The sequence below is a fragment of the Dipodomys spectabilis genome, unplaced genomic scaffold (genome assembly GCF_019054845.1).
Source record: "Dipodomys spectabilis isolate Male_0828 unplaced genomic scaffold, ASM1905484v1 ptg000289l, whole genome shotgun sequence".
Lineage (NCBI taxonomy): Eukaryota > Metazoa > Chordata > Mammalia > Rodentia > Heteromyidae > Dipodomys > Dipodomys spectabilis.
In genome coordinates this window covers 3,914,323-3,926,140 of record NW_024870966.1, presented here as the reverse complement: position 1 = coordinate 3,926,140, position 11,818 = coordinate 3,914,323, and the positions used below count along the sequence as shown (strand labels likewise).

At 43.3% G+C, this 11,818-nt stretch overlaps 1 protein-coding gene across 1 annotated transcript; it reads right to left on the bottom strand.

The window, feature by feature from the left end:
- Positions 1–167: 167 nt before the first annotated feature.
- Pstk (phosphoseryl-tRNA kinase) lies at positions 168–9,462 on the bottom strand. The gene is made up of 6 exons (XM_042701294.1): positions 9,245–9,462; positions 7,153–7,444; positions 6,211–6,409; positions 3,264–3,339; positions 2,424–2,517; positions 168–391 (listed from the first exon to the last, which is right to left on the bottom strand). The coding sequence occupies exons 1-6, from the start codon at positions 9,455–9,457 to the stop codon at positions 192–194; spliced, it is 1,074 nt and encodes a 357-aa protein (XP_042557228.1). The 5' UTR covers positions 9,458–9,462; the 3' UTR covers positions 168–191.
- Positions 9,463–11,818: the final 2,356 nt, after the last annotated feature.

The window sequence follows — 11,818 nt, the reverse complement described above, 5'->3', positions numbered from 1 at the left end:
ACACTGCACAGCTCACTCAGCTCATTTCCACACTGACAGATGGGTCTTGAGACTTTTTTTTATTTCAAAGTCCCTGGAAATTCACATTGTTTTAGAAAATATTTGGTAAGATAAAACTTTCTAAACTTTTTTTTTTTTTTTTTTGCAAAAACTTAAGCCAAATCAGATATTTTACTGGAAATTCAGAAATTTTAATGTTGCTTTGAAAAATACTTTTGCATGATGTTGTCTTTCTCATTACAAAAAGAAGAGATGACATCTGATATGTCAGTGGTTTGTGGGAAGCACAGGTGTTTTTTGTTTCCTTGTCTTAGGTCTTCCAAAAATCCTGCTTTGAGCTTGTTGAGATCTTCTGCTAAAAGCTTCAAGTTGTTAGGAAGTATTTGCTCATCTAAAGTAGAAACATAAGTCTCAAATTATTAAATCTGGACTGTCAAAGAAGTTAATTTGTTTACATGAGATAAACCAGGTATGAATCATCATGGTTTCATTATAATTACAGACAAAAGGTCACATTGATGTGATCCAGAAAAGTCGTGTGAAACAATTCAGAGAATGTAAATAACTTACTGTGAAATATATGAGCAGAAAAAGACAAATGAGGATTATTTTTGGTTAATAAGAGCAAAGATAGCCAACTCAAAAGGATAGCCTCCATAGGGATAAAAGCAGAAATAAGAAATGACATTTTAGTTTTGGAACTTCTAATACCTTGAAGAGTTTTCAGTTGAACATTTCTACAATGATGGAATGTTCCATCTGCTCTGTTCAGTACAGAAACTAATGTGGTGGTACTGAGAATCTGAGATTTTGTTAGTTTATTGAGATATATTTGCCATAAATTTATCCACTTAAACTTCAATACAGTAGAAGTTAGAATATTCATATGGAACCATTCCCAGTCAATTTTAGAATATTTTTATAACCCCAAATCCCTTTGGCTGTCACCCTTTAACCACCATCTTATCTTTTCCTATAACCTGTAAGCAATCTCTAACCCACTTTTTTTTGTTTGGGGGGGCGAGGGAGGGTCTGGTCGTGGGGCCTGAACTCTGGGCCTGGGCGCTGTCCCTCAGCTCTTCAGCTCAAGGCGAGTGCTCTACCACTTGAGCCACAGCGCCACTTCCAGCTTTTTTCTTTTTGCTTATGTGGTGCTGAGGAATCGAACCCAGGGCCTCATGCATGCAAGGCAAGTGCTCTACCACTGAGCCACTTTCCCAGCCCTCTCTAACCCACTTTATCTCAGGATTTCCCTACTCTGGTCATTTCACATGACTGGAGTCATATACTATATTGTGTTTTGTGATTTTGTGTGTTTGTGTGCGCGTGCGTGTGCGTGCGTGTGTGCATGTGTATGTATATACATGTCTTTCTTTTTTTTGATCATGGAGCTTAAACTCGGCCTGGGTGCTGTTGCTGAGCACTTTTGCTCAAGGCTAGTGCTCTAGCACTTTGAGCTATAGCTCCACTTCCAGTTTTCTGGTGGTTCACTGGAGATAAGAGTCTCATGAACTTTTCTGCCCAGGCTGGCTTTGAACCTTGATCCTCAGGTCTCAACCTCCTGAACCACTGGCACCTGGCTATTTCTAAGCTTCTCCATATTGTATCCTGTATAAATTTTACTTTACTGAATAATATTTTAGTGTATGGATGGACATGTCTAGTGACCTTTTGGTTATTAGTAATAATGCTGCTGTAAACAGATTTTGTATATATAAGACACTATTTGTAAAGTATGTCCACCTTACAAGATTGAAAAGATCATAAACCATAAAGTACTTAGCATATAAAAGTAAATAAATGTTAGGTATTGTTTGATTCACAAATCAAAATTTAACATTCAAGTTCTTTTTATACAATTATTAACTGCCACACATTTTATCTGTAAAATTCAGATTTATAATACATTAACCTTGTGCAAACTCTATGCTGATCATGTAGACGCTCTTCTGTTCCAGAATATTTCAAACACCTTTTCCTCTGGTATTTTTGCTCATCATGTGTCTGCTGTCTGGAGTGGGCTTTGAGATATATGCTTGTTCTGTCCATCCTTCACATCTGTTTGAACATCTCTGAGAAGCCTTCCTGTTACCATTACCACTCTACAAGCCTTACCCTACTGCTTCAGAGCACTCATATTCATATAATTACTTTCTTGTCTTCTTTTTTTTTGGTAAAATGTTCTGCTTCCTATTGATTTCCCAGTATTTAGAAAAGGCCTAATAAAAAGTAGCCAGTTGGTAAACTAATTAGGAGGATAAATGGATGAACACCCTCATTCTAGGGGCAGAATTTGAATTCAAGCTACATGTAACAGAACTGTAAATTTGGAAACATGACAAAAGCTTTGGGAGCTGATAAACTACCTGAGTGTGAAGGAGAGTCATCACAGTAACTAAACAGTGCCTAACAATTCAACATACCTTTTGCTTCCTTCATGGTCTGAGAGACAGTTCTTCGGAGTGCCTGATCCACTTTATGAAGAATGTTAGCAGAACAAATTATTCTGTCTGTTTCCTGTGGGATACAAACTTTTGTTATTGGAACAGTTTCATACAAGAAATGATTAGAATATAGGGGACTCAGCCAGGCATTGGTGGCTCACGCCTATAATCCTAGCTACTCAGGAGGCTGAGATCTGAGGATCCCAGTTCAGAGTCAGCCCCTGCAGGAAAGTCTGAGAGTCTTATCTCCAGTAAACCACCAGAAAACTGGAAGTGGTGCTGTGGTTCAAGTGGTAGAGTACTCGCCTTGAGGTGAAGAGCTGACGGACATCGCCCAGGGCCAGAGTTCAAGCTCCACCACCAACAACAACAAAAAGAATGTAGCAGACTCATTGAAGGGATAATAAAAGTTACATCTGGTAATGAACTGTGGTCCCTGGCAGTATCCTGGAGAATATCTAATAACTGGCTTTTCAGGAAAGAAAAACTTGTCCAAACCTATGTGGAGCATTGGCTTATTTCTGTAGTGTAAATGTTCCCATCTTAGTATACTGCATGCTCCCAAGGTAACATCAACAGTTGCCAGTGTTCCTAATCATTCAACTGGAGGTTTTGGTCACCAGCACAAGCACAGGCTGCCAGCACCGGCTGCAAGTGGAGACCAGAAGCTAAAGGCTAGTGAGATGCCAAGCCAGTGATGAAGCATTTTTACTCTAGTACTAACCGTTCAATCTACTCACTAAGTTTACTCACTAAACGTTCAAAAGCCCATCCAAGTTGTTCCTTCTCATTGGCTCCCGTCTGTACTGGAAGACTGACCTTTTGTTCCACATTGTCTTCAATGTGTTTTACTGGATTTTCCAAAGCAGTAAGCAATACATCAGTCACCTCAAGGCTATGGAGAAAGTGGGATAAAATACAGTAAGTTCTTATATCAAACGTGGTTTTTGAAAAACTTGTATTAATACTAAAGGATCTTGTGTTACACCAAACACAAATCCTTAAACAAAATGCCTTTCATTTGTAAATGCAGCCACACTAGCCCCCACCCCTTTACAAAATACTCATTTTATACATTATTAAGCTTTGAAGTTAATACCTTCCCTATTAAATTCTGGACTGTAGTCCATAAAAGTCCTATCTTAATACCCAAAGAAAGATGCAGTGTTTCTGAAGCATTCCAGAAAGTCTGGTTTCTGCTTATCTTCTGGATAAGGATTAGCAATGTTCTTCACTGGTCAGAGGTAAAATCCATTCATTTAATAACTACTGACCATTTTATATGAAAAATACTGTACAACTACCTATGTTAAACTGCGCTAATCTGGGAAATATTACATGATCCTTACACTTCCAAATGGATAATGTAATGGTGAGAGACAGGTAAATGAACTGAGCAAAAACCAATTTTGTGTATGGTAAGGATGAGTGACAGTAAACCAAGCACTCATGAGTGACTGGAGAACCCAGCTGACATCCCTTAGATGGCCAGGCAGTCAGCTGAAGGATGTAAGGAGGGCAGAGGAAACAGCAGGCACAAAGCCAAGAACAAGTTCCTTATGCTCATGGAAAAGAGAAAGCCAGTTGGTTTGTTAGTAGCAAGGGGGCAGGAGAATGGCAGGATGTGATACTGAAGAACTAGTAGGAGTTATCAAGACATGGAAGTCATGGTCAGGAGTTGGATTTTATTCAGAGCACAGGGAGTAGAACTTAACAGTTTGAAGTCTGAGCTCAGTACATAGTCTTCTCTGTCAATGGGAAGAGCCCAGGTTTTGGAGTGAGACCCCATCAGGCCCCTTGGCTTTCTACCTGGGCTATCACTTCCCTTCCCTGGGCCTTAGTGGTTTCTCCCCTTAAGGAGTTGTGAAGTTTGGATGAGGTATATATAGCAGGTGTTCTAAAACACACCTCTTACTGAGTGTGTGTGTGTGTGTGTGTGCTTGGTGGCTCCTGCTGCTATTAGTACTTCAGAGAAGCCTGGAAAAGATTGCTTTTCAACCTCCACCCCTTCAGTTACCTCATGACTATTTGGGTATAAGCATAGGCAACAGGTTTTTAAGACCCAGAACCACACTGCAGATTACGGCATGACAGAAACATGCTTTGCATCTCACTCGGGTCACAGCAGTGAGATAACTGATGCCATTCTCGCAGGATATCCAGAAACCTAACCCACCGTTCACTCCAAAGGACACAGCCTGAACTATCCCACAAAAGTGTAGCAACCAACTCATTATATGCTCATATGAAGTTTGTCAAGATATTACCACAAATGGCAACCGTAACAACTTATTTTGATGAACTTTATAGTCACTTACACACAATTTTTGTTTGGGGTATGTTAATTTTATAAAATTTTATATTTAAAAAAAGTGACCTGACAACTAAAAATTTTGAGGAATGACCTTTTAAAAATCAGCTTTTAAAAACTGGGAAAATGTGGACAACATACTTTGAGAACTGTCTATTCAAGACCATATAACTTCTAACCTACATTCCTGTATTCATTTGCATCAGAAACATTTGTGTGTGTGTGAGTCATGGGGCCTGAACTCTAGGTGCTGTCCCTCAGCTATTTAGCGAAAGACTAGCGCTCTACCACTTGAGCCACAGTGCCACTTTTGGCTATGTGGTGCTGAAGAATCAAATCCAGTGCCTCATGCATGCAAGGCAAGAACTCTACCACTGAGCCACTTTCCCAACCTCAAGCAATTATTATTATTATTATTATTATTTTTGCCACTCCTGGGACTTGAATTCAGGGCCTGGGCACTGTCCCTGAGCTTCTTTTCCTCAAGACTAGCACTCTACCACTTGAGCCACAGCGCGACTTTTGGCTTTTTTTAGGTACGTGGTACTGAGGATCGAACTCAGGGCTTCATGCATGCTAGGCAAGCACTCTACCATTAAGCCACCTTCCCAGTCCTACATCAGATACATTTAAGTGCTAAAGGGTCACATGTAGCTTGCTGCTACCATACTGATGAGGCAAATGGACATTTCCATCATTAATGAAATTTCTTTTAGAAATTTGTTGCTGTACAACTGTGGTGAATGGAGCATCAGACCCCAGAACCTGTGAATTTCACATATGTCTATTAGCAAAGTTACTACTACAGTTCTAAAGCAAATCATGATCCAGCATCAATTCTTAGGAACGTTATTTTTGCTAGGCTAGATCTTGAACCCAAGGCCTTACACAGGCTCAGCAAGTGCCCTACCACTGAGCTATACCTGCAGCCCACAGATTTCTTTCTGTAAGAAAACCACCAGGGGGGGTTGGGAAGGTGGCTCAATGGTAAAGTGCTTGCCTTGCATGCATGAGGCCCTGGGTTCGATTCCTCAGCACCACATAAGCAGAAAAGGCGGGAAGTAGCACTGTGGCTCAAGTGGTAGAGCACTAGTCTTGAGCTGAAGAGCTGAGGGACAGTGCCCAGGTCCAGAGTTCAGGCCCCACGACCCACAAAAAAAAAAAAAAGAAACTACCAGACATTCTATTTAGACTGTTGTACCTTGGCAAGAGTATCAAAGATGTATTCTACTTATCATTTCCCTGGGACCTCATGGAGAAGTTACATTCTTGATAGTTACTGTACAAACAAACGTAGGTTCAGAACCCAGCGGTTACAGGTTCATTGACTCTGGACAAAGTGATCTTTTGGAATTCAGTTTGCTCTTCTACACAACACTATGGGGTCTGGGTGTGGATCAGCTAAGCCACCAGGGAAGAATGGTTTGAGTTGGTAGGGTGCTTTGAGTAGGATACCTGGCCTCCATAGAACATGCTGGACTCTGAATTGTGAAGCTGTTGTGTTCCCAAGCATTTTTCCCAGGGTTAGGTTTTTCTATCTTTTTTCCCATCAGGTGGATGGTCTCGTTAGGCACTGCCTTCGGTCTCTGGCAATTTCTCTGCAAACAGGTCTCCAAAGGACAATCTAAATAGAGCTGGCAAAAGCCTAATGAATCTGAAAACAGTTTTAAATGACCAAATGTGAAACAGATACATACATATATACATACATGTATATCAGATAAGATAAATCATCCCTTTTGCAGCAGGACAAATTCCACTTGTAATATTGAATATCTAATATTAAATCCATAGACTTCCTAAATCCAACAAACTCTCTCTAACGACAATAGTGATTATGTGTGTGTGCCAGTCCTGGGACTCTCACTCCCAGCCGGCACTGTCCCTGAGCTTTTTTGCTCAAAGCTAGTGCTCCATCACTTGAGTCACAGCTCCTCTTCTGGAATTTTTTTTGGGGGGGAGTTAATTGGTGATAAAAGCATCACAGTCTTTCCTGCTCTTGAACTTACTTCGAACCACCCTCCTCAGATTTCAGCCTTCTGAGTAGCTAAGATTCCAGGCATGAGCCAGACACCTGGCATGACAGTAATTTCTTTTTTCTTCTGTTGGTCATGGGGCTTGAACTCTGGGCCTGGGCACTGTCCCTCAGCTCTTCAGCTCAAGGCTAGTGCCCAACCACGTGAGGCACAGCGCCACTTCTGGTTTTCTGGTGGTTTATTGAAGATAAGAGTTTCATGGACTTTTCTGCCCAGGCCGGCTTTGAAGGGGAATCCTCAGATCTCAGCCTCCTAAGTAGCTCGGATTACAGGTGTGAGCCACCGGTACCCGGCTGACAATAGTAATTTTAAAAATATGAATAAATCTAATCATGCACAAGGAAGAAAATATTTCAATTACATTTTCGAGCCAGTTGGTAGACTTCATATCTCATACTTTGATAATAAAAGTTGTCATCTAAAACCAAAAGCAAAGGTCTGGAAATGACAGTTTTTGCCAAGACGTAGCAAGACTGGGCCTCAGATACTACTGGAATTACCAAATCTTGATCCTTTAAGCAGGTTATGAAATCTTCCCACATGGCTTCAGCAATGTTAGCTGGGGCAGACATTTGACCTCCATTAGTGACAACCATCAAGAAGCATTCCAGATACTTCAACAGTTCCTGTCGAAGTGTCTTCCATTGAGATGGCTACAAAAAACGGAAGAATAGGATCTTACATTAGACTATGTCTAGTAAGGATGGTTTATCTGAGTTCACTTGCACCCTGCCCTCTACCCAGGACACCTTGTTTGTCCTGGTTTCTTGTCTTCATATATCCTTTGCCTTCTGCCTGGAAAATTTTTATCCAAATCTCCCAGTGCTATGTGGAACCTTTCTGACTCAACGTGCAGAAGAGAATTCAGCCCCTCCCTTTACTATCAAGACACCCCACTCTATACATAGTCTGTCTCCACTCCAGCAGGACTAAGGTTTTGAGGCCTGTGTGCTCTCTTATCTCCCTGCCAGGTCACCAGTTCACTGTATACCTAGCCTCCAGCTAAGTGCCTAGCACCTAACAGGTGCTTCATAAATGTCTTATTACATGAATGAACAACTGGGGAAATAAAGAGAGCTAACTGCTGTATAAGAAAAAGGGGAGCCAAGATCAATATCTTGCTGAATTAAAACAGCCAAGCTAAGATAAAATGGTGCTGGTTTGAACCTGAATTGCCAAAAGGCAGTACACAGCAAGGTAAGTCAATGAAAGTTCCCTGGGTCAAGGCAGGATTGGGAAGGATAAAGGAAGCCAACTGTGGGGAAGAAAATAAGTGGCTTGAGAACACAAGCAATCTTACATTGGTTATGGGCTGCAAAGAATAGTAGAAGGAAAATACAAGGACAGGAGACAGATCTCTCTCCTGCCTGTCCAAGCCTTACTAAGATCACACTACATACAAAACATCACCTGTACATCCTAAAAAGCAAACAGGTATCCCTCCATAAAAGGTGAGATTTTCTAATTATGGTAGCCAACTGATCCCCATGCCTCTAGAGAAAGAGTGAAAAGCATACGTTAATAAAAAAAAGCGAGGGAGAAATACAAAATATAGCAAGTGACAACTTTCAGCTTTCTCCAGACTGGTAAAAATATCATTCAAGTAAATCCTGTGCCACCCTGATGTATCTACCTCACAGTTAACCAAGAACGAAAAGATCCAGAATTTTTCCACACGCTAAACACTGCACCGGTGCATGTACACTCAGAGTCTCACCATACTTGATTTGCATATGCGTGAATTCATCCACACTCAGGCACTGACCAATAAATTGGCTATGGCAGAATCTTTTAGCGATCTTTTTACTGCTTGAGGAGGAATTTGCCAAGAGATTAACTGGCATTTATCTGACTAGGAGGGGGATTTCCGCTTTGCCTCCACCGAACTCAGCTTAACTGCCCTAGACACCTGTAATCTCAGCTGCCAGAAAGGCTCAGCCGATCTTTATTTTTGGGCTTGAACTCTGGGCCTGGGCGCTGTCCCTGCGCTCTTCAGCTCAAGGCGAGCGCTCCACCTCTTGAGCCACAGCGCCACCTCCGGTTTCCGAGTGGTTTCTTGGAGATAAGAGTCTCACGGACTCTCCTGCCCAGGCTGGCTTTGAACCGTGATCCTCAGATCTCAGCCTCCTGAGTAGCTAGGATTACAGGCGTGAGCCACCGGCGCCCGGCCTAAACCAGGAGTTGAAGTCGAACCTGGGAAATATAGACCCCTTCAAATAAAAAACGACCCCCCCCCCCCGCCCGCGCAGACTGTGCAGCGCACCCACAAACGCACCGCTCCACGGCGGTGCACCGAGCCTTCCCGGGAGCCAGCTCTCCGTCCTCCCGTCCGTCCTCCGCGGTCTGGCCTGCATCCCCAGGCACTGCCCAGCCCAGGCCCGAACCCCCGCAGCCAGGCCCGGCGGGCCCCGCGCCCCCAGCCGGCCCCGCCCCGCCCCGCCCGGGGTGCTGACCGGCGGCCGCGCGCCCGCCCCGTCCGGGGGCGCCTCCGGCAGGACGTCGTCGTAGGAGAGGACGCCCACCGCCCAGCCCCGCTCCAGCCGCAGCCGGCGGGCCAGCGCCCGCGCGAAAGTCGATTTTCCCGCCGCCGGCAGGCCGCAGAGGACGCAGAGCCCCGGCGTGCACGGCCCCTCGCGGTCCGTTCCCCGGGCCTCCGCGGCCGTCATAGCGCGGCGGCAGGATCTGCGGAACGCAGCCCGGCGCGCGCGCATGCGCATATGCATACCTGAGGTATTGCTGCGCCCTCTGGCGGCATAGTGGAGGAAAAGCGAAGCTGCGGGTCCACACCGGTGCTCTTGACTGGCTTTGTTTGGCTTTCGCGTGTTTTGAGAAAGGGTCTACAGTGCAGGATGGCGCTGGACTCGAGATCTTCCTGCCCCGGCCTCATGAGAGCTGGGCGTTCAGGGGTCTACACCACACCCTTGCTGGTATCTTTTTAAATACCAAGGTTTGGACTCCGGGCGCTTCACCTGCTGGGAGGTTCTCTACCACTCGATCCATATACCTAGTAGTTGTCGCGTTACTTTCTAGGTAAGAGCTCATATTTTCTCGATGGTGGATTCAAACCGTGTCTTTCTACCTTAGCCTTCCAAATAGCTGGTATCACTACCCCCAGCTTATTACCCGAGATGGGTCTTACTAACTCAAGGCCGGCCTTTAAGTCTGACCCTTCCAATCTCTGCCTTCAGAGTACCCGAAATTAAAACTGTCAGCCACTTTGCCTGGTCTGTTTTGTTTCTGTATGTGGGTGTTTAGTTGTTGATTTTTTTGTTTTATGGTCTTTGCTCCTTTGCCAAAGATCAGTTGATTACATTCATGTAGGCTTAATTTGGGGCTCATTTATTCATCGATCTGCTGCTCTTTCCTCAATCCCAGTCTTGATTACTGTAGCTTTACAGTTAAGTCTTGATTTCCCAGTGTCAGTCCTCCAACTTTTTTTGAAACTGTCTTAACTCTTCTAGGTCATTAGCCTTTTCCACATAAACTTTATATTGTTGGTAGTCACAGAAAAACTTGATGGGACTTGTGATTATACTGAACCTATAGATCAAGTTGGAAAGACCACCACTGAGATGTGGTATATTGACAGTATTACATACTGTTGTCCTCCATTGCTATTGATGGATTTGCATTTGTGGATTCAACCAAGTGAAGATTAAAAAAAAATTCAAGAAAAAAGGTAGTGTGGTGACACATGCCCACAGACCCAACCACTTAGGACATCATGAGTTTGAGGCCAGTTTGGGAAAAGTGAGATACTATCCCCAAAACTAAGAGAACAAAGGTCTGAGGCATTGGCTCAAGTGGTAGTGTTTGCCTAGCAGATGCAAGGCCCTAAGTGAAAGTTACCCACAGAAAGGAGGAAATACATAACTGAAATAACTTAGCACAATTTTACAACCAAACACTTTATTTTTTTAAAAATATTTTTTAATGTGGTACTGAGGAACTGAACCCAGGGCCTCATGCATGCTAGGCAAGCACTCTACCACTAAATCACATTCCCAGCCCCAACACCAATATTTCTAGGTTCTATATTAGACCTTTGGTTGCTTCCTTCTTGTTTTTGGTAATGACGGGTTTGAAGTCGGGTCATGCTTGCTAGCCAGGTGTTCTACCATTAGCTATGTTTCCAGCCCATTTTTGAGGAGGTGAAGGGGAAGTTGGGCATTGTACCTGAGCTTTTTTTGCTCAAAGCAGGCTATCTACATCTTGAATAACAGCTCCACTTCTAGCCTTTCAGCTTACTGTGGAGATAAGAGTCTCAGCTAGCTTTGAAATATGATCCTCAGACCTCAACCTCCAGAGTAGCTAGCATTACTGGTGGGAACCCCTGGTACCCAGCTCCAGCCCTTTTACTGAAGGCTGGAATTCTTGGTTATTTTTTAGATACGGTTTTTCTTCCTGCCCCTTGTGCATGGGTCACAGTATCATTACTTTATGATTCCTTTCATAGCTCATAGCTTGATGAGAGGCAAGCTCCACAATGCCTAGATTCTTCCGTTGAGACTAAGGGCTGGCCAATCCTGTAATCCACCTGACGTAAGCCTCCTATGTATATGATGACAGGCATGCACTCAACATGTTTGCCCAAATATTGAGAAGAGGGTCTCAATGTACACCTGGTCTGGTCTAGAAATGAGATCCTCTTAATCTTAGCCTTCTAAATAGCTAGGATGATAGTCTATCTTCAAATCTTGATAAATTCCCCCATCATACATTCTGATTACCTATATAAGAAAATATGTATCATTTTTTCCCCTTTCAACAAGGTAAACACAAGGGAGAAAGTTATTCTGTTAGCTTCTTTTTAGATGGAAGATAAACTTGAATGAAAACATTAAGTGAATAGAGCATTCAACAGGAATTGGTACTAGGTGATGGACACAATAAAGTTCCGAGACAAAACCAGACTATAGGCGAGCAAAAGTCATTATCTAGAGATTATAAAACTGCGAAGCTGACATTTCACTTTTCTATAAATGTCCTTTTCCTTTTTAAAAGACGTTGACACTAGGCACAGAAGC

Coding starts and splice junctions, on each gene's coding strand:
- Pstk (XM_042701294.1), bottom strand. CDS start 9,457: ATGACGGCCGCGGAGGCCCGGGGAACGGACCGCGAGGGGCCGTGCACG. Junction 3,340..6,210: donor GCATGTTCTATGGAGGCCAG/GTATCCTACTCA, acceptor CTTTCTCCATAG/CCTTGAGGTGACTGATGTAT. Junction 2,518..3,263: donor AAGACAATGTGGAACAAAAG/GTCAGTCTTCCA, acceptor TGTATCCCACAG/GAAACAGACAGAATAATTTG.